The following is a 22391-nucleotide window of genomic DNA, read 5'->3' on the forward strand; positions in this document are numbered from 1 at the left end:
CAGCGTGTCCCCGAGCACGGAATACCTGCGGCGACAACACCCTGAGCGCCGCGACGCCGCGACGACGCCCGACAACACCCGCGGAGCGGCTGTACTTGTCGCTGTCGGCGGTCTCGCGCAGGGGGCGGCCGTCGCGGCGCCACTCGATGCCGCTCGATGGGGACAGCTCCGGGTCGAAGGCGGCTCCGCAGCGGAACGTCACCGTCTCCCCCTTCTTGGCCGTGGTGCTTTGGGGGGGGGTCTCGATGCGCGTGGCCGCTGCAATGGATTTGGGGGGGGGGGGGTCCGGGGGGGTCGGTGGAGGCTTTTTGGGACCCCCCGAGGGGGTTTTGGGGGGTTTTGGAGGATTTGGGAGCCAGGGGCACCTGGGAGGGGGCTCAGGGGTCCCATAGGGGCCTGGGAAGGGGATTGAGGGGGTCGAGGGGGTCCCATAGGGGCCTGGGATGGGGCTTGGGGGTCCCATAGGGGCCTGGGAGGGGGATTGAGGGGGTCAAGGGGGTCCCATAGGGGCTGGGAGGGGGCTCAGGGGTCCCATAGGGGCCTGGGGGCTCTGGGGCAGCCTCGGAAGGATGGGGGTGTCCAAGGAGAATGGGGGGGGTCTTGGGGGTCTCTGGGGGGGCGGTTTGGAGGGTCCTTGGGGGATTGGGGGCCTCAGGGGGGTCTCTGGGGGTGATCCTGGGGGTCCCCGGGTGCTTTGGGGGACCCAGGGGGTCTCTGGGGGGGCTCCCAGGGGGGATTTTGGGGGCTCCTGGGGGTTTTTGGGGGTCCTGGGGTCCCTGGGTGCTGTGGGGGCTCCTGGGGGTCTTTGGGGGGTTCCTAGGGGACCCTGGGTGCTTTGGGGGCTCCTCGGGGTCTTTGTGGGGCTCCCGGGGATAATTTGGGGCTCCATGGGGGTCTCTGGGGATGCTCCAGGGGGGTCCCCGGATCCCTGGGGACCCCGTGGGTCTCTAGGGGGGTCTCGGGGGTCCCTGGGTGGCCAAGGGGGGTCTCTGGGGGTGATCCCAGGGGTCCCCAGGTGCTTCGGGTGCTCCCAGTTGCCTCTGTGGGTGCTCCTGGGGCTCCAGGGGGTAATTTGGGGGTTCCAGGGGGGTCTCCGGGTCCCTGGGGACCCCCGAGGGTCTCTAGGGGGTCCAAGGGGGGTCTCTGAGGGTGATCCGGGTGCTCCCAGTTGCCTCTGTGGGTGATCCTGGGGCTCCAGCGGATAATTTGGGGACACCAGGGGGGTCTTCGGGGATGCTCCAGGGGGTCCCTAGGGGAGCCCTGTGGACCCTGGGGAGTCCCTAGGGTGGTCAATGGGGGTCTCTGGGGGTCATCCTGGGAGTCCCCAGGTGCTTTGGGTGCTCCTGGGACTCCTGGGGGTAATTTGGGGGCTCCAGGGGGTAATTGGGGGCTCTCTGGGGTACTCAAGGGGGAAGGGGGGTCTCTGGGATGCTCCAGGGGGTCCCCGGCTCCCTGGGTCCCTGGGGACCCTTGGGGATCCCTAGGGGGGCAAGGAGGGTCTCTGGGGGTGATCCCGGGGGTCCCCAGGTGCTTTGGGTGCTCCTGGGGCTCCAGGGGGTAATTTGGGGGCTCCATGGGTGTCTCTGAGGATGCTCCAGGGGGGTCCCCGGCTCCCGGGGTCCCCCGGGGGTCCCTAGGGGGTCCAAGGGGGGTCTCTGGGGGTGATACTGGGGGTCCCCAGGTGCTTTGGGTGCTCCCAGTTGCCTCTGTGGGTGATCCTGGGGCTCCAGGGGGGTCTCTGGGGATGCTCCAGGGGGGTCCCGGGCTCCCTGGGTCCCCCTGGGCGTCTCTAGGGGGTCCAAGGGGGGTCTCTGGGGCCGGGGCTACCTCTGACGTCCAGGTGGGCCACGATGCTGCTGTTGCTGTGGCCGTTGTGGGCCCGGCAGGTGAAGGGGCCGGCGTCGGGCCGGGCGGCCGGGCCGAGCCGCAGGGTCCCGTTGGTGAACACGAAGGCCCGGTCGTCCTGCAGGGCCGGCTCCAGCGCCGGCGTCAGCCTGGGGGCACGGGGGGTCCTTAGGGGTCCCCCAGGGGCCTAGGAGGGGCATTGAGGGAGTCTAGGGGGTCCCATAGGGGCTGGGAGGGGGCTCGGGGGTCCCATAGGGGCCTGGGAGGGGGATTGAGGGGGTCTAGGGGGTCCTAAAGGGGCTGGGAGTGGGCTCAGGGGTCCCATAGGGGCCTGGGAGGGGGATTGAGGGGGTCTAGGGGGTCCCATAGGGACCTGGGAGGGGGCTCGGGGTCCCCTAGGGGCCTGGGAGGGGGATTGAGGGGGTTGAGGGGCTCTAAAGGGGCAGGGGGGACCCTTAGGGGTCTCATAGGTGTCCGGGAAGGGGATTCAGGGGGTCTAGGGGGTCCCATAGGGACCTGGGAGGGGGCTCGGGGGTCCCCTAGGGGCCTGGGAGGGGGATTGAGGGGGTCTAGGGGGTCCCATAGGGAACTGGGAGGGGGCTCGGGGGTCCCCTAGGGGCCTGGAGGGGCATTGAGGGGGTCCCATAGGGGCTGGGAGGGGGCTCAGGGGTCCCCTAGGGGCCTGAGAGGGGGATTGAGGGGGTCTAGGGGGTCCCATAGGGGCCTGGGAGGGGGCTCGGGGTCCCATAGGGGCCTGGGAGGGGCATTGAGGGGGTCCCATAGGGGCTGGGAGGGGGCTCAGGGGTCCCATAGGGGCCTGGGAGGGGGATTGAGGGGGTCTAGGGGGTCCCATAGGGGCCTGGGAGGGCATTGAGGGGGTCTAGGGGGTCCATAGGGGCTGGGAGGGGGCTCGGGGGTCCCATAGGGCCTGGGAGGGGGATTGAGGGGGTCTAGGGGGTCCCATAGGGGCTGGGAGGGGGATTGAGGGGGTCGAGGGGGTCCTAAAGGGGCTGGGAGGGGGCTCACGGGTCCCATAGGGGCCTGGGAGGGGGATTGAGGGGGTCTAGGGGGTCCCATAGGGGCCTGGGAGGGCATTGAGGGGGTTGAGGGGCTCTAAAGGGGCAGGGGGGACCCTTAGGGGTCCCATAGGTGTCCGGGAAGGGGATTGAGGGGGTCTAGGGGGTCCCATAGGGACCTGGGAGGGGGCTCGGGGGTCCCATAGGGGCCTAGGAGGGGCATTGAGGGGGTCTAGGGGGTCCCATAGGGACCTGGGAGGGGGCTCGGGGGTCCCATAGGGGCCTGGGAGGGGCATTGAGGGGGTTGAGGGGGCTCTAAGGGGCAGGGGGGACCCTTAGGGGTCCCATAGGTGTCTGGGAAGGGGATTCAGGGGGTCTAGGGGGTCCCATAGGGACCTGGAAGGGGGCTCGGGGGTCCCCTAGGGGCCTGGGAGGGGGATTGAGGGGGTCTAGGGGGTCCCATAGGGCTGGGAGGGGGCTCAGGGGTCCCATAGGGCCTAGGAGGGGCATTGAGGGGTCTAGGGGGTCCCATAGGGACCTGGGAGGGGGCTCGGGGGTCCCATAGGTGTCCGGGAAGGGGATTGAGGGGGTCTAGGGGACAAAAGAGGGGGTGGGAGGGGTTCAGGGGGTCCCATAGGGGCCTGAGAGGGGGATTCAGGGGGTTGAGGGGGTACTAAAGGGGCGGGGGGGGGACCTTGGGTGTCAGGGAGGGGGATTGAGGGGGTCCTATAGGGCTGGGAGGGAGCTTGGGGGTCCCATAGGGGCCTGGGAGTGGGATTGAGGGGGTCGAGGGGGTCTCCTGGGCATTTCTGACGTCCCATAGGTGCCCTGGGGGGCTTGGGGGTCCCCCGGGGGCTCAGGGATCCCTTAGGTGCTTGGGGGAACCCCGGTGGAGGGGGGTGGCTTGGGGGTCCCATAGATGCTCGGGAGTCCCCCGGGGGTCTCAGGGGTCCCGTAGGTGCCCGGGGGTCTCGGGGGTTCCCCTGGGGGTCCCGTAGATGCTCGGGGGTACCCAGGGGTCTCAGGGCTCCCATAGGCGCCCAGGGGGGCTCAGAGGTCCTGTAGATGCTCGGGGGTCCCCCGGTGGTCTCGGGGCTCCTGTAGGTGCCTGGGGGTCTCAGGGGTCCCCCCGGGGGTCTCAGGGGTCCCGTAGGCGCCTGGGGGGCTCCCAGTGGTCTCAGGGGTCCCATAGGCGCCCAGGGGGCTCGGGGGTCCCGTAGATGCTCGGGGGTCCCCCGGGGGTCTCAGGGCTCCTGTAGGTGTCCGGGGGTCTCGGGGGTCTCCCAGGGTCCAGGGGTTCCGTAGATGCTCGGGGGTTCCCCCAGGGGTCTCAGACGTCCCATAGGCGCCCGGGGATCCCGGGGGTCTCAGGGGTCGCCCAGGGGGTCTCAGATGTCCCATAGGCGCCCAAGGGTCGCCCAGGGGGGCTCAGGGGTCCCTTAGATGCTTGGGGGTCCCCTGGGGGTCTCAGGGCTCCTGTAGGTGCCCGGGGGTCTCAGGGGTCGCCCAGGGGGTCTCAGACGTCCCATAGGCACCCGGGGGTCGCCCAGGGGGGCTCAGGGGTCCTGTAGGCGCCCGGAGGGTCTCAGGGGTCACCCAGGGGGTCTCAGACGTCCCGTAGGCGCCCGGGGGTCCCGGGGGTCCCCGGGGGTCCCTCACCACTCGACGGCGGGCGCGGGCGCCCCGAAGGCGCGGCAGTGCAGGAACACCGTGCCGTTCTCCACCACGCCGTAGCGGCTGTCGTCCGCCGTCAGGATCTTCACCGGCAGCTCTGCGGGGCGGGGGGGGGGCGCGGATGGGACCCCCGAACCCCCCTTGGTGCCCCCGAAACCCCCCCGAAACGGCCCATCCCCTCATCGGGGAGACGCGTCGCCATGGCGACAGGTACCCGCGGTTGCTAAGGGGGGGGGGGGCATCACCACATCGCCATGGCAACGGCAGCCTAGTGGGGAGCGGTTATTGATTGGGGGGGGCTGGGTTGCCACGGCAACGGCCGGGCAATGGGGGACCCGGTTGCCACGGCGACGGGGGATTCCCTGGGGCAGTCGCCACAGGGGCTGGTCCCGTCGCCATGGAGACGGTCGCTAGGGGGGTTGCCAAGGGATGGTTGCCGGGCCGGGGGGAGATGCGGTTGCCCGCTGGCCCGTTGCCAAGGGGATGTGGTTGCCCACGGGCCGGTTGCCAAGGGGATGCGGTCACCGCGGGCCAGTTGCCAGGGGGATGCGGTCACCGCGGGACGGTTGCCGGGGGGTGGTTGCGGTTGCCACGGGGCTGCGGTTGCTCCAGGGCGGAGCGGGAGATGCCGTTACCACGGCAACGGGCAAGTGGTTACAACAGCCGGTGGGGCGAGTAGAAAACACCATCGCCGCAGCGCCTGTTGCCACGGCGGGGCTGCCTAAGCGGGGGTCCCCGTCGCCGCGAGGACGGCTGCTGTTGCGGGGTTGCCGCGGTGACGGCGTGCGGGGGTACCCACCGACGACGTAGACGTAGGCGTTGGCGAGCAGGCGGCCGTGGCGGTTGTGCGCCTCGCACTGCACCACCGCCGTGTCGTTGGGCTCCAGGTGCGCCAGCACCAGCGCCCCGTCCCGCACCGTGCGTCGCGCGTCAGGCGGCAGCTCTGCGGGGACCCCAAATCCCCCAGGGACCTCATATCCACCCCAGGGACCCCAAATCCCCCCCCAGGGATCCCAAATCCCCCAGGGACCTCAATATCCACCCCAGGGACCCCAATATCCACCCTAGGGACCCCAAATCCCCCCAGGGACCTCAATATCCACCCCAGGGACCCCAAATCCCCCCCCCAGGGATCCCAAATCCCCCCAGGGACCTCAATATCCACCCCAGGGACCCCAAATCACCCCCCACCCAGGGACCCCAAATCCCCCCAGGGACCTCAATATCCACCCTAGGGAACCCAAATCCCCCCCCAGGGACCCCAAATCCCCCAGGGACCTCAATATCCACCCCAGGGACCCCAAATCCCCCCCAGGGACCCCAAATCTCCCCCCAGGGACCCCGATAACCCCCTAGGAACCCCAATAAACCGTGTAGGGGACCCCAAATCCTCCCCAGGGACCTCAATATCCACCCCAGGGACCCCAATATCCACCCTAGGGACCCCAAATCCCCCCAGGGACCTCAATATCCACCCCAGGGACCCCAAATCCCCCTCCAGGGACCCCGATAACCCCCCTAGGGACCCCAATAAACCGTCTAGGGACCCCAAATCCTCCCCAGGGACCTCAATATCCACCCCAGGGACCCCACCCCCCTCAAGGGACATCAATATCCACCCCAGGGACCCCGATAACCCCCTAGGGACCCAAATCCCCATTAAGGACCCCAAATTCCCCCCAGGGACCCTGATAACCCCTTAGGGACCCCAATACCCCCCTAGGGACCGCAAATCCCCCCCAGGGACCACGATAACCCCCCTAGGGACCATAAATCCCCCCCAGGGACCCCGATAGCCCCCCTAGGGACCCCAATAACCCCCCCAGGGACCTCAATAACCCTCCTAGGGACCCCAAATCCCCCCAGGGACCTCAATATCCACCCCAGGGACCCCCAAGCCCCCCCAAGGGCCCCGTTTTCCCCCCAAGGGCCCTGTTTCCCCCAAGGGCCCCATTTCCCCCCCGTTTCCCCCCCATTTCCCCCTGTTTTCCCCCGTTCCCCTCCTATTCCCCCCCATTGCTAACGGTGCAGGGGGACCCCGTCCAGCCGCCAGGCCACGCGGGGCCGGGGCTTCCCCTGGGGCCCCCAATATCCCCCCCAGGGACCCCCAAACCCCCCAAGTGCCCCCAATACCCCCCAGGGACCCCCAAGCCCCCCCAAGGGTCCCGTTTTCCCCCCAGGGCCCCGTTTCCTCCCGTTTCCCCCTGTTTTCCTCCCAAGGGCCCCGTTTCCCCCCCGTTTCCCCTCATTTCCCCCCAGTGCTCACGGTGCAGGGGGACCCCGTCCACCCTCCAGGCCACGCGGGGCCGGGGCTTCCCCCCGGGGCCCCCAATATCCCCCCTAGGGACCCCGAAACCCCCCAAGTGCCCCCAATATCCCCCCCAGGGACCCCAACCCCCCCAAGAGCCCCATTTCCCCCCAAGGGCCCCGTTCCCCCCCGTTTCCCCCCCGTTTCCCCCCCGTTTTCCCCCCGTTCCCCCCCATTTCCCCCCGTTTCCCCCCGTTTCCCCCTGTTGCTCACGGTGCAGGGGGACCCCGTCCACCCTCCAGGCCACGCGGGGCCGGGGCTTCCCCCCGGGGCCCCCAATATCCCCCCCAGGGACCCCGAAATCCCCCCAAGTGCCCCCAAACCCCCCCAAGGGTCCCATTTTCCTCCCGTTTCCCCCCGTTTTTCCCCCATTTCCCCCCCATTTCCCCCCGTTTCCCCCGTTTCCCCCCGGTGCTCACGGTGCAGGGGGACCCCGTCCACCCTCCAGGCCACGCGGGGCCGGGGCTTCCCCCCGGGACCCCCAATATCCCCCCCAGGGACCCCCAAACCCCCCAAGGGCCCTGTTTCCCCCATTTTCCCCCCGTTTCCCCCCGTTTCCCCCCAAGGGCCCCGTTTCCCCCCCCTTTTCCCCCCATTTACCCCCATTTCCCCCCCCATTTCCCCCCGTTTCCCCCCGTTTCCCCCCGGTGCTCACGGTGCAGGGGGACCCCGTCCACCCTCCAGGCCACGCGGGGCCGGGGCTTCCCCCCGGGGCCCCCAATATCCCCCCCAGGGACCCCGAAATCCCCCCAAGTGCCCCCAAACCCCCCCAAGGGTCCCATTTTCCTCCCGTTTCCCCCCGTTTTTCCCCCATTTCCCCCCATTCCCCCCCATTTCCCCCCGTTTTCCCCCCGTTTCCCCCCCGTTTCTCACGGTGCAGGGGGACCCCGTCCACCCTCCAGGCCACGCGGGGCCGGGGTTTCCCGTCCACGGCGCAGTCCAGGCGGGCGCTCTCGCCCGGCCCGAAGACGCCGCTCTGGGGGCGCCGAACCCAGTACGGGGCCGCTGCGGAGGGGGGGACACGGCAGTGACCCAAGATCCTGGGAATTCCCCCCGGAATCCAGGAAAATCCCCCCTGGAATCCTGGGAATCCACCCTGAAATCCTGGGAATCCCCCCTGGAATCCTGGGAATCCGCTCTGGGGGCGCCGAACCCAGTACGGGGCCGCTGCGGAGGGGGGGACACGGCAGTGACCCAAAATCCTGGGAATTCCCCCCGGAATCCGGGAAAATCCCCCCTGGAATCCTGGGAATCCCCCCTGAAATCCTGGAGATTCCCCCTGAAATCCTGGAATCCGCTCTGGGGGCGCCGCACCCAGTACGGGGCCGCTGCGGAGGGGGGGACATGGCGGTGACACCCCCAAAATCCTGGGAATTCCCCCCGGAATCTGGGAAAATCCCCCCTGGAATCCTGGGAATCCCCCCTGAAATCCTGGGAATCCCCCCTGGAATCCTGGGAATTCGCTCTGGGGGCGCCGAACCCAGTACGGGGCCGCTGGGGACAGAGATGGGGACGGTGGTGACCCAAAATCCTGGGAATTCCCCCGGAATCCGGGAAAATCCCCCCCGAAATCCTGGGAATCCCCCCTGAAATCCTGGGAATCCGCTCTGCGGGCGCCGCAGCCAGAACGGGGCCGCTGGTGGGGGGGGACACGGCGGTGACACCCCCACCCCCGAAATCCTGGGAATTCCCCCCCGAAATCCTGGAAATTCCCCTGAAATCCTGAAAAATCTCTCCCAAAATCCTGGGAATTGCTCCCCAAATCCTGAAAAATCCCCCTAAAATCCTTAAAATCCCCCCCAAAATCCTGGAAATTCCCCCAAAATCCTGGAAAATCCCCCCCAAAATCCTGGAAACTCCCCCCGAAATCCTAAAAATTCCCCCCGACACCCTTAAAACTCCCCTGAAATCCTGAAAATTCCCCCCCGAAATCCTGAAAAATCCCCCCGAAATCCTGAAAATTCCCCCTGAAGTCCTAGAAATTCTCCCCCAAAATCCTGGGAATTCTTCCCCAGAATCCTGGGAACTCCCCTCAGAATGCTGAGAATTTCCCTCAAATCCTAGGAACTTCCTGTGAAATCCTGGAAATTCCCCCCTGAAATCCCAAAAAATCCCCCCTGAAATCCTGAAAATTCTCCCTGAAATCCTGGGAGTCCCCCTCAAAATCCTGAAAATTCTCCCCATATCCTGAAAATTCCCTCCAAAATCCTTAAAATTCCCCTGAAATCCTGCAAAATCTCCCCTGAAATCCTGGGAATTCCTCCCCAGAATCCTGGGAACTTCCCGCGAAATCCTGGAAATTCTCCTCCAATACCCCGGAAATTCCTCCCAAAATCCTGGAAATTGCTCCCCAAATCCAGGGAAATCCCCCTCAAATCCTGGGAACTTCCCCCGAAATCCTGGAGCCGCCGGGATCCCCTCTGGGGTAACGAATCCCAGAGACCCCCAGGGAGACCCCCTTGCCCCTCCGGCACGTCCGACTGTCCCCTCCACGGTGACGCTGCGTGCGCCCCGTCCGCCTGTCCTCTCCATGGTGACGGTGAGCACTCCCCGTCCGCCTGTTCCCATACCCTTCACGGTGACGCTGCTCGTGCCCCGTCCGCCTGTCCCCATACCCCCCACTGTGATGGTGCGCGCGCCCCGTCCGCCTGTCCCCATACCCTGCACGGTGACGGTGTGCGCGCCCCGTCCACCTGTCCCCTCCACGATGACAGTGCACGCGCCCCGTCTGCCTGTCCCGTACCCTCCACGGTGACGGTGTGCGCGCCCCGTCTGCCTGTCCCCATATCCTCCACAGTTACAGTGCGCGCCCCGTCCGCCTGTCCCCTACCCTCCACGGTGACACTGCGCGCGCCCCGTCTGCCTGTTCCCATACCCTCCACGGTGACGCTGCATACGCCCCGTCCACCTGTCCCCTCCATGGTGACGGTGTGCGTGCCCTGTCCCCCTGTCCCATATCCTCCATGGCGACAGTGCCTGCGCCCCGTCCGCCTGTCCCCTCCACAGTGACGGTGTGTGCACCCCATCCGCCTGTCCCCATATCCTCCACAATTACAGTGTGCACCCCGTCCGCCTGTCCCCTCCACAGTGACGCTGAGCGCGCCCCGTCTGCCTGTCCCCTACCCTCCACGGTGACGGTGTGCGCACCCCGTCTGCCTTCCTCATACCCTCCACGGTGACAGCGGACGCCCCATCTGCCTGTCCCCTCCACAGTGACAGTGTGTGCGCCCCGTCCTCCTGTCCCCTCCATGGTGACAGCGTGTGCGCTCCGTCCGCCTGTCCCCATACCCTCCACGGTGACGGTGTGCCTGCCTGTTCCCTCCACGGTGACAGCATGTGTGCCCCGTCCGCCTGTCCCCGTACCCTCCACAGTGACAGCGTGCGCACCCCGTCCGCCTGTCCCTGTACCCTCCACAGAGACGCTGCGTGCCCCGTCCGCCTGTCCCCTCCACGGTGACGGTGTGCGTGCCCCGTCCACCTGTCCCCTACCCTCCACGGTGACGGTGTGCGCGCCTCGTCCGCCTGTCCCATACCCTCCATGGTGACGGTGTGCGTGCCCCGTCTGCCTGTCCCCATATCCTCCACAGTTACAGTGCGCGCCCCGTCCGCCTGTCCCCTACCCTCCACGGTGACGGTGTGCGCCCGCCGCGCCTGGCCCTGGCTGTTCTCGGCCACACACTCGTAGTCGCCGTCGTCGGCCTCCTGCACCGCGCGCAGCCGCAGCGTCTTGTTGTAGTTCTCCAGCGTCACCCGGCCCGGCGGCAGGGGCCCGTTGAGGCGCTGCCACCGCACGCTGGGCGTGGGGCTGCGGGGACACCCGGCCGTCACCGCGGGGACAACCCCCGGCGCCTCGGGGACACCCGGCCGGGACCTTGGGGACACCCCCATCACCTCGGGGACACCCAGCCAGGACCTTGAGGACAACCCCCGGCGCCTCAGGGACAATCCCGGCACCGCGGGGACAACCCCCGGCACCTCGGGGACACCCCCGGCACCCTGGGGACAACCCTGGCATCTTGGGGACACCCCCAGCTCTGCCACCCCCCCCCGCCTTGAGGTTCTCCTGGGAACTCGGGGTGCCCCCTGGAAGCCCCAGGGTGGCCCCAGGACCCCTCAGAGGCCCCCAGGGACCCCCTAGGAGCCACCAAGGACCCCCCAGGGACCCCTCTAGGGACCCAAGGACACACCAGGGGCCCCCAGAATCCCCCTAGGAACCACCAAGGACCCCCCAGGGACCCAAGGACCCTCCAGGGACCCACAGGACCCAACCCCCAGGGACTCCCAGGGACGCAAATACCCTCCAGAGACCCCCAGGGCCTCCCCAGGACCCCCCAGGGACCCCCCTAGGGACCCAAGGACACACCAGGGGCCCCCAGGACCTCACTAAGGACCCCCAGGACCCCCCCCAGGACACCCCTAGGACTCCCTAGGGACCCCCCCAGGACCCCCAGGCGCCCCCAGGACCCCCCCAGGACCCCCAGGTACCCCCAGGGACCCCTGGGAGCCCCCAGCAACCCCCTCGGAACCACCCCAGGACACCCAGGTATCCCCAGGGACCACCCCAGGACCCTTGATACCCCCAGGGACCCCTCTGGGACCCCCCCAGGACCCCTGCGTGCCCCCAGGACCCCCCCAGGACATCCAGGGACACCCAGGACCCCCCCAGGGACACCCCCAGGGATCCCAGGACACCCCAGGACACCCAGGGACCCCCAGAACCTCCCAGGGACACCCCCAGGGATCCCAGGACCCCCCAGGACGCCCCCAGATCCCCAGGAACACCCCCAGGACCCCCAGGTGCCCCCAGGACCCCCCCAGGACATCCAGGGACCCCCAGGGACCCCTCCAGGACCTCCCCAGGACCCCCGGGTGCCCCCAGGGACCCCCAGGACCCCTAGGGATCCCCAGGACCCCCCAGAACACCCCCACGACCCCCTCAGCACATCCAGGGACCCCCAGAACTCCTGGGAGCCCCCAGGGGCCACCAGGGACCCCCCAAGACCCCCAGGGGACCCCAGGGAACCCCAGGACCCCCCAGACCATCCAGGGACCCCCAGGACCCCCCAAGGACACCCCCAGGTACCCCCAGAACCCCCCAGGACCCCCAGGTGCCCCCAGGGACCCCCAGGACCCCCCCCACTTACAGCCCCTCCGCGATGCACTCCAGGACCAGGGTGCCCCCCCGCAGGGCCACGTGGGGGGGCTGGGGGTCACGTGGCACCAGGAGGCGGGGCCGCCGCGTCCGGACCGCGTTACCTGGGGGGGGGGAAAGGGGGGGGGTCAAGGGGGGAGGGGCCACATCAGTGACCCCCCCTTCCCCAAACGGGGGTGGGGGCCCCCTTAAGGAGCCCGTTCGGGACCCCCCAAAGGGGATGAGACCCCCCCCTGTGGGAACTGGGACCCCCCCCCCCCACCCGGATCCTTTGGGGTTTCCAGGGGGATTTGGGGGGATTCCCGGTGGGAATGTTGGGATCTTCCCGGGTGGATGTGGGGGGGATCCCAGGTGGATTATGGGGGGGGTACAGTGTGGGTTGGGGGGGCACAGGTGGATTTTGGGGATGGATTTGGGTTGGGGGGGGATCCCAGGTGCTCCCTGCTCCCATTCCCACTCCCATTCCTGCTCCCATTCCCGTTCCCATTCCCGTTCCCGCTCCCATTCCCGTTCCTGTTCCCTCTCCTGTTCCCGCTCCCGTTCCCATTCCTGTTCCCGTTCCCATTCCCGCTCCCGTCCCCATTCCCATTCCCGCTCGGGCTCCTGTTCCCGGTCCCTTTCCCGCTCCCATCCCCATTCCCGTTCCCGTTCCCATTCCCGTTCCCGCTCCCATTCCCGCTCCCATCCCCGTTCCCGCTCCTATCCCTGCTCCCATCCCCATTCCTGCTCCCATCCCCATTCCCGCTCCCATCCCTGCTCTCGTTCCCATCCCTGTTCCTGCTCCCATCCCCATCCCCATTCCCGCTCCCGTTCCCGCTCCCATCCCCATCCCCGCTCCCATTCCCGCTCCCGCTCCCATTCCCGTTCCCGCTCCCATTCCCGTTCCCGCTCCCGTTCCCATTCCCATTCCCGCTCCCGTTCCCGCTCCCATTCCCGCTCCCGCTCCCATTCCCGCTCCCGTTCCCATTCCCATTCCCACTCCCGTTCCCATTCCCATTCCCGCTCCCATTCCCATCCCCATTCCCGCTCCCATCCCCGCTCCCATTCCCGCTCCCGCTCCCGCTCCCATTCCCGCTGCCGTGGGACGCACTGGGCGCCACGCGCAGCTGCAGCGGCTCCTTCTGGATGATGGTGCGCGGGCCCAGGTAGTGCGCGTGGCAGATGTAGTCGGGGTGCGAGTCGGAGGGCAGCGCGTTGGAGAAGTAGAGGTACCCGTCAAGGCCCATGCTGACCCGCTGGTCCTGCGCGATGTGCAGGATACCTATGGGGGGACATTGGGGACAATGGGGACATGGGGACACGTTGGGGACATGGGGACATTGGGGACATGGGGACATTGGGGACATTGGGGACATGGGGACATTGGGACACGTTGGGGACACTGGGGACACGGCCGTCGAGGCCCATGCTGACCCGCTGGTCCCGCGCGATGTGCAGGATCCCTGCAAGACATGGGGACAATGGGGACATGGGGACACGTTGGGGACATTGGGGACACAGCTGGGACCCTGGGGACACAGCACAGGGACATTGGGGACACGGCCGTCGAGGCCCATGCTGACCCGCTGGTCCTGGGCAATGTGCAGGATCCCTATGGGGACAATGGGGACACGTTGGGGACACTGGGGACATGGTGGGGACGTGCTGGTCCTGGGCGATGTGCAGGATCCCTATGGGGACATGGGGACATTGGAGACATGGGGACATGGCCGTCGAGGCCCATGCTGACCCGCTGGTCCTGGGCAATGTGCAGGATCCCTATGGGGACAATGGGGACAATGGGGACACGCTGGGGACACGTTGGGGACATGGGGACATGGGGACACGGCTGTCCAACCCCATGCTGACCCGCTGGTCCTGCGCGATGTGCAGGATCCCTACGAGACATTGGGGACACGGGGACACGTTGGGGACATGGGGGCATGGAGGGGACACGGTGGGGACACAGCTGTTGAGGGCTCTGGGGTCTGGGGGGGCTATAGGGAGGTTATGAGGGGTTATAGAGGGTCTGGGGGGGGCTATGGGGGTCTGGGGGGGTTATAGGAGGTCTGGGGGGGCTATAGGGGATCTGGGGGGGTTATAGGGGGATTATGGTGGGTTATAGGGGGTCTGGGGGGTTATGGGGGGTTATAGGGGGTCTGGGGGGGCTATAGGGGGACCTGGGGGGGTTATAGGGGGATTATGGTGGGTTATAGGGGGTCTGGGGGGTTATGGGGGGTTATAGGGGGTCTGGGGGGCTATAGGGGTGTCCGGGGGGGTTATAGGGGGATTATGGTGGGTTATAGGGGGTCTGGGAGGGTCTGGGGGGTTATAGGGGGTCTGGGAGGGTTATGGGGGCCTATAGGGGGGTTTGGGGGTTATGCGGGGTTATAGAAGGTCTGGGGGGGCTATGGGGGCTATGGGGGGTTATAGAGGGTCTGGGGGGCTATGGGGGGCCTGGGGGGGTTATAGGAGGTCTGGAGGGGCTATAGGGGGGTCTGGGGGGTTATGGAGGCTTATGGGGGTCTGGGGGGGGTTATAGAGGGTCTGGGGGGGCTATAGGGGGTCTCGGGGGGTTATAGGAGGTCTGGGGGGCTATAGGGGATCTGGGGGGTTATAGAGGGTCTGGGGGGGTCTATGGGGGGTCTCGGGGGGTTATAGGGGGTCTATAGGGGGGTTATAGAGGGTCTGGGGGCTATAGGAGGGTCTAGGGGGTTATAGGGGCTCTGGGGGGGTTATAGAGGGTCTGGGGGGTTATAGGGGGTCTGGGGGGGTTATAGGGGTCTTGGGGGGTTATAGAGGGTCTGGGGGGGCTATGGGAGGTCTAGGGGGGTTATAGGAGGTCTGGGGGGGTTATAGAGGGTCTGGGGGGGCTATAGGAGGGTCTAGGGGGTTATAGGGGGTCTGGGGGGTTATAGGGGGTCTGGGGGTCTATGGGGGGTGGCAGAGCTGGGGGGCGGATCCTGGAGGCCCCTCTAGGCGCAGGGGGGAGGGTACAACAGGGCTGCCCCCCCCAAAAAACAACAGCCCCCCCCACCCCCAAACAACCCCCCCCCCCAAAAAGGGCCCCCCCGGCGCTCACGGCTGTTGAGCCAGTAGATGCGGGGGGGGACGGCGCTGTCGGGGGGGTCGCAGGGCAGCACCACCGCGTCCCCCTCCTCCACCTCCACCGGCGTCACCTTCTCCTTGGGCCACTGCGGCGTGCCTGGGGGGGGGCGGGGGTGAGGGGGGGCCCCGCGGCCGGGGAGACCCCCCCCCCAAAGGAGCGAAGGGCCCCGGCGTCCGGGACCACCCCCCTCCAAAGCAGGGAAGGGCCCCGGCGTCCGGGGAGACCCCCCAAAGCAGCAAAGGGCCCCGGCGTCCGGGACCCCCCCCAAAGCAGGGAAGGGCCCTGGTGTCCGGGACCCTCCCCCCCCAAAGCAGGGAAGGGCCCCGGCATCCGGGGACCCCCAAAGCAGCAAAGGGCCCCAGGGAGACCCCCCCAAAGCAGGAAAGGGCCCCGGCGTCTGGGGAGACCCCCCAAAGCAGGGAAGGGCCCCGGGGAGACCCCCCCCCAAAGCAGGGAAGGGCCCCGGCGTCCGGGGACCCCCCCAAAGCAGGGAAGGGCCCTGGTGTCCGGGGACCCCCAAAGCAGCAAAGGGCCCCAGGGAGACCCCCCCCAAAGCAGGAAAGGGCCCCGGCGTCCAGGACCCCCCCCCCAAAGCAGGGAAGGGCCCCGGGGAGACCCCCCCCAAAGCAGGGAAGGGCCCTGGCGTCCGGGGAGCCCCCCCAAAGCAGGGAAGGGCCCCGGCGTCCGGGGACCCCCAAAGCAGCAAAGGGCCCCAGGGAGACCCCCCCCAAAGCAGGAAAGGGCCCCGGCGTCCGGGGGAGACCCCCCAAAGCAGGGAAGGGCCCCGAGGAGACCCCCCCCCCAAAGCAGGGAAAGGGCCCCGGGGAGACCCCCCCCCCAAAGCAGGGAAGGGCCCCGGCGTCCGGGACCCCCCCAAAGCAGGAAAGGGCCCCAGGGACCCCCCCCCCCAAAGCAGGGAAGGGCCCCCGGCGTCCGGGGACCCCTCCACAAAGGAACAAAGGGCCCCAGGGACCCCCCCCCCCAAAGCAGGGAAGGGCCCCGGCGTCCGGGGGTGGGGGGGGGGCTTGGAGGGAGCCTAGGGGGGATTTGGGGACATCTTGGGCACGTCAGGGACCCTGCGGTGGCCTTGGGGACCCCATGGGTGCGTTGGGGACCCCGTGGGTCTCATTGGGGACCCTGTGGTGGCCTTGGGGACCCCACGGGCATGTCGGGGACACTGCAGTGGCCTTGGGGACCCCATGGTCGCATTGGGGACCCCACGGTCACATTGGAGACCCTGTGGTCACATTGGGGACCTTGTGGTGGCCTTGGGGGACCCCCACGGTGGCCTTGGGGACCCTGCGGTGGTCCTGGGGACCCCATGGGCATGTCGGCGACCCCGCGGTGGCCTTGGGGACCCCGTGGTCACATTGGGGACCCCATGGTTGCATTGGGGACCCCGCGGTGGCCTTGGGGACCCGTGGTCACATTGGGGACCCCGCGGTCACATTTTGGACCCCATGGTCACATTTTGGACCCCGTGGTCACATTGGGGACCCCGCGGTCACATTGGGGACCCCATGGTCACATCAGGGACCCTGTGGTTACATTTTGGACCCCATGGTGGCTTTGGGGATCCCGTGGTCACATTGGGGACCCCCATGGGCTCGTTGGGGACCCCATGGGCATGTTGGGGACCCCGCGGTCACATTGGGGACCCCACGGTGGCTCTGGGGACCCTATGGTCACATTTTGGACCCCATGGTCACATTGGGGACCCCACAGTGGCCTTGGGGGACCCGCCATGGTCACATTTCAGACCCCGTGGTCGCATTGGGGACCCCCCATGGGCTCATTGGGGACCCCGCGATGGCCTTGGGAACCCCGTGGTCACATCGGGGACCCCCGTGATCACATTGGGGACCCTGTGGTCACATTGGGGACCCCATGGTTACATCAGGGGACCCTGTGGTCACATTTTGGACCCCGTGGTGGCCTTGGGGACCCCGTGGTCACATTGGGGACCCTGTGGTCACATTGGGGACCCCCCATGGTCACATTGGGGACCCCGCGGTCACATTGGGGACCCCGTGGTCACATTTTGGACCCCATGGTGGCTTTGGGGACCCCGCGGTGGCCCTGGGGACTCCGTGGTCACACTGGGGACCCCGTGGGCGCGTTGTGGACCCCATGGTGGCCCTGGGGACCCCCGCGGTCACACTGGGGACCCTGCGGTGGCCTTGGGGACCCTGTGGTCACATTGGGGACCCCCATGGTCACATTGGGGACCCCGCGGTCACATTTCAGACCCCATGGTGGCCTTGGGGATCCTGTGGTCACATTGGGGACCCCATGGTTACATTGGGGACCCCACGATCACATTGGGGACCCCGTGGTCACATTGGGGACCCCCATGGTCACATTGGGGACCCCGTGGTCACATTTTGAACCCCATGGTGGCTTTGGGGACCCCGCGGTCACACTGGGGACTCCGCGGTCACATTTTGGACCCCGTGGTCACATTGGGGACCCCATGGTCACATCAGGGACCCTGTGGTTACATTTTGGACCCCATGGTGGCTTTGGGGATCCCGTGGTCACATTGGGGACCCCCATGGGCTCGTTGGGGACCCCATGGGCATGTTGGGGACCCCGCGGTCACATTGGGGACCCCACGGTGGCTCTGGGGACCCTGTGGTCACATTTTGGACCCCATGGTCACATTGGGGACCCCCATGGTCGCATTGGGGACCCTGTGGTCACATTGGGGGCCCCATGGTCACATTGGGGACCCCACAGTGGCCTTGGGGACCCCATGGTCACATTTCAGACCCCGTGGTCGCATTGGGGACCCCCCCATGGGCTCATTGGGGACCCCGCGATGGCCTTGGGAACCCCGTGGTCACATCGGGGACCCCGTGATCACATTGGGGACCCTGTGGTCACATTGGGGACCCCATGGTTACATCAGGGACCCTGTGGACACATTTTGGACCCCGTGGTCGCATTGGGGACCCCGTGGTCACATTGGGGACCCTGTGGTCACATTGGGGACCCCCATGGTCACATTGGGGACCCCGCGGTCACATTGGGGACCCCGTGGTCACATTTTGGACCCCATGGTGGCTTTGGGGACCCCGCGGTGGCCCTGGGGACTCCGTGGTCACACTGGGGACCCCGTGGGCGCGTTGTGGACCCCATGGTGGCTCTGGGGACCCCGCGGTGGCCTTGGGGACCCCGCGGTCCCATTGTCCCCCCCGCGGTGGCCCCGGGCTCACTCTCGGCGATGACGCGCGCCTCGGGGGACACGGCCGTCCCCAGCGCGTTGCTGGCCCAGCAGCGGTACCGGCCCTGCAGGCGCCCGGCCAGGCTGGCGTTGATGACGAGTGTCCCCGCACCCGGCGTCACCGTCACCCCCGGCTGCTCGGCCGCCTCGAAGGGCTCGTCCTCGCGCGTCCAGCGGTACCTGTGGGGGACAGGGGTGTCACCAAGGCAGGGGACAACGCGGGGGACACCAGGGGACATGGGGAGGACATCAGGGGACATGGAGGGGACATCAGGGGACATGGAGGGGACATGGAGGGCTCGAAGGGCTCGTCCTCGCGCGTCCAGCGGTACCTGTGGGGGACAGGGGTGTCACCGTGGTGTGGGGACACCGAGGGGGACAGCAGGGGACATGGAGGCGACACAGGGGACACCAGGGGACATGGAGGGGACATGGAGGGCTCGAAGGGCTCGTCCTCGTGCGTCCAGCGGTACCTGTGGGGGATGGGGGTGTCACCAAGGCAGGGGACAACGCGGGGGACACCAGGGGACATGGGTGAGGACATCAGGGGACATGGAGGGGACATGGGGGGACACCAGGGGACATTGGGGGACACAGGGGACATCAGGGGACATGGAGGGCTCGAAGGGCTCGTCCTCGCACATCCAGCGGTACCTGTGGGGGACGGGGGTGTCACCAAGGCAGGGGACAACGCGGGGGGCGGCAGGGGACACAAAGGGGACATGGAGGGGACACCAGGGGACATGGGGGGACACCAGGGGACATGGAGGGGGACACCAGGAGACATCAGGGGACATGGAGGGCTCGAAGGGCTCGTCCTCGTGCGTCCAGCGGTACCTGTGAGGGATGGGGGTGTCACCAAGGCGGGGGACACCGAGGGGGACAGCAGGGGACACCAAGAGGGGTGGCAGGGATGGGGAGAGACGTGGGGGGGGGACATGGGGGGACATCAGGGGACATTGGGGGACACAGGAGACATGGGGGGGACACCAGGGGATACGAGGGTGACATCAGGGGACATTGGGGGACATGGGGGGGGACATTGGGGGACATGGGAGGGACACCAGGGGACATGGGGAGGACATCAGGGGACACGGGGGGGATATCAGGGGACATTGGGGGACACCAGGGAACATGGGGGTGACATCAGGGCACATTGGGGGGACACAGGGGACATCAGGGGACATTGGGGGACACAGGGGACATCGGGGGACATGGAGGGCTCGAAAGGCTCGTCCTCGCGCGTCCAGTGGTACCTGTGAGGGACAGGGGTGTCACCAGGCAGGGGACAACGCGGGGGGTGGCAGGGGACACAAAGGGGACATGGAGGGGACACCAGGGGACATGGAGGGGACACCAGGGGACATCAGGGGGACATGGAGGGCTCGAAGGGCTCGTCCTCGCGGGTCCAGCGGTACCTGTGGGGGACGGGGGTGTCACCAAGGCAGGGGACACCGTGGGGGACACCAGGGGACACTGAGGGGGGTGGCAGGGGTGGGGAGGGACATGGCGGGGACATCAGGGGACATCAGGGGGACATCAGGGACATGGGGGGACATCGAGGAACATGGTGGGGGAATGCAGGGGGACACCAGGGACATGGTGGGGGGACACGGGGCACAGCAGGGACACCGAGGACACGGCAGGGACACGGGGGACACGAGGGGAGAAGGGGGACACGGGACACGGGGTCACAGCAGGGACACTGAGGGACACGGGGACACTGGGGGACACAGGGGGACACACGAGGTCACAGCAGGGACAAGGGGACACAGGGGACACAGGGACACAGTGGGGGACACGGGGCACAACAGGGACACGGGGACACAGGGGACACGGGGGGACATGGGGACACTGGAGGCACAGGGGGACACAGGGACACGGGGGGACACGGAGGGACAGGAGACACGCGGTCACAGCAGGGAAACTGGGGGACACGGGGGACACAGGGGACACGGCGGGGGACACTGGGGGACACGGGGTCACAACAGGGACACGGGGACACGGAGGGGGACACGGAGGGGGACACGGGGACACAGGGGACATGGGGACACGGTGGGGCACATGGGGACATGAGGACACAAGGGACATGGTGGGGGACACGGGGACATGGCGGGGGGTCATGGGGACACGGCGGGGGACACGGTGGGGGACATGGGGACAGAGGGGACACAGGGGACACGGGGACACACGGTGGGGGACGTGGGGACACGGGGACACAGGGGACACGGTGGGGGCACGGGGACACAGCGGTGGTGTCATGGGGACACGGGGACACAGGGGACACTGGGGGACACGGGGTCACAGGGGACACGGGGACACGGGGACATGGTGGGGGACACGGCGGGGGACACTGGGGGATGCGGGGACACAGGGGACATGGGGACACTGGGGGACACGGGGCACAGCAGGGACACGGGGAGACATGGGACACTGGGAACACGGGGGACACGGGGACACAGGGGACACGGGGACACGGTGGGGGGTCATGGGGACACGGCGGGGGACACGGGGGCACGGGTACACAGGGGACACGGGGACACGGGACACTGGGGACACGGCGGGGGGTCATGGGGACACGGGGACACGGGTACACAGGGGACGCGGGGTCACGTGTCCCCGCACACCGCAGCCCCTCACCGCGGCGCGGGGCGGCCGCTGGCCGCGCACTTGAGGATGACGTCATCGCTGGGGAACACCACGAGCTGCTCCGGGGGCTGCTCCAGGAGCGCGGGGGGCTGCAGCACTGCGGGGGGGGGGGGGCACGGGGGGGGGGTCAATATAGGGACCGCCGGGACCGCCGGGACCCCTATAGGGACCCTATAGGGACCTGCTGGGAACCCCCGGGACCCCCGGGAGCGGCGGGATCCTATAGGGACCCCCGGGACCTGCTGGGAACCCCCGGGAGTGGCGGGATCCTATAGGGACCCCCGGGGACTCAGGGACCTGCTGGGGACCCTATAGGGACCCCCGGGAGCGGCGGGACCCCCGGGAACCCCTGGGGACCCTATAGGGACCCTCGGGACCTGCTGGGGACTCTATAGGGACCCCCGGGACCTGCTGGGGACTCAGGGACCTGCTGGGGACCCTATGGGGACCCCCTGGAACTGCTGGGGACTCAGAGACCCCCCGATGACCCTATAGGGACCTCAGGGATCCCCCAACAACCCTATAGGGACCTCTGGGGACCCGCTGGGGACTCAGGGACCTGCTGGGGACCCTATAGGACCCCCTGGAACTGCTGGGGACCCCCAATGACCCTATAGGGACCCCTGGGGACCCGCTGAGGACTCAGGGACCCCCGGGGACCCTATAAGGACCCCCCAGGGACGCAATGGGGACTCAGGGAACCCACTGGGGACCCTCAGGGACCCCCCAGTGACCCTATAGGGACCCTCAGGGACTCGCTGGGGACTCAGGGACCCCCCAATGACCCTATAGGGACCCCTGGGGACACACTGGGGACCTCAGGGACCCCCCCAACAACCCTATAGGGACCCCCAGGGACCCACTGGGGACTCAGGGACCCCCCAATGACCCTATAGGGACCCCTGGGGACACACTGGGGACTCAGGGACCCTATAGGGACCTCAAGGACCACCCCTCCCCCAAGACCCTCTACAGACCCCAGAGCCCCCCCAGCACCTATAGGGACCCCATAGGGACCTCAGGGACCCCATAATTCCGCCCCCCCCCGAGACCCCCCCCTCCCAGCACCCTATAGGGAGCTCGGGGACACCCTGAGGGCCCCTATGGACCCCCCGACTCACACTCGTGGGCACCGTCTGCACCGTCCGGGGCAGGGGAGAGACAGAGGGGTGAGCGGGGAGCCCCCGTGCAAAAACCCCGTGCAAAACCCCCGTGGCAAAGACCCTCGTGCAAGAGCCTTAGTGCAAGGGTCCCTGTGCAAAGACCCTCGTGCAAAAACCCCCGTGCAAAAACCCCCGTGCAAAAACCCTAGTGCAAGAGCCCCTAGTGCAAGAGTCCCCGTGCAAAGACCCCCGTGCAAAAACCCCCGTGCAAAAACCCCGTGCAAGAGCCCTAGTGCAAGAGCCTTAGTGCAAGGGTCCCTGTGCAAAGAC

At 67.9% G+C, this 22391-nt stretch overlaps 1 protein-coding gene across 1 annotated transcript; it reads right to left on the bottom strand.

The window, feature by feature from the left end:
* Positions 1 to 3: 3 nt before the first annotated feature.
* Positions 4 to 22094, bottom strand: LOC148590171 (neuronal-glial cell adhesion molecule-like; the record flags this gene model as incomplete). Its single annotated transcript, XM_088539397.1, has 12 exons — positions 4 to 25; positions 96 to 258; positions 1828 to 1994; positions 4521 to 4632; positions 5335 to 5478; positions 10464 to 10648; positions 11988 to 12099; positions 13086 to 13256; positions 15057 to 15179; positions 18302 to 18489; positions 20950 to 21055; positions 22080 to 22094. Coding segments are annotated over 12 exons (1508 nt in total), but the record flags the coding sequence as incomplete, so codon positions are not given.
* Positions 22095 to 22391: the final 297 nt, after the last annotated feature.

The sequence above is a fragment of the Tinamus guttatus genome, unplaced genomic scaffold, assembly GCF_059628265.1.
Source record: "Tinamus guttatus ecotype Peru unplaced genomic scaffold, ASM5962826v1 Tinamus_guttatus_pri_ptg001641l, whole genome shotgun sequence".
Lineage (NCBI taxonomy): Eukaryota > Metazoa > Chordata > Aves > Tinamiformes > Tinamidae > Tinamus > Tinamus guttatus.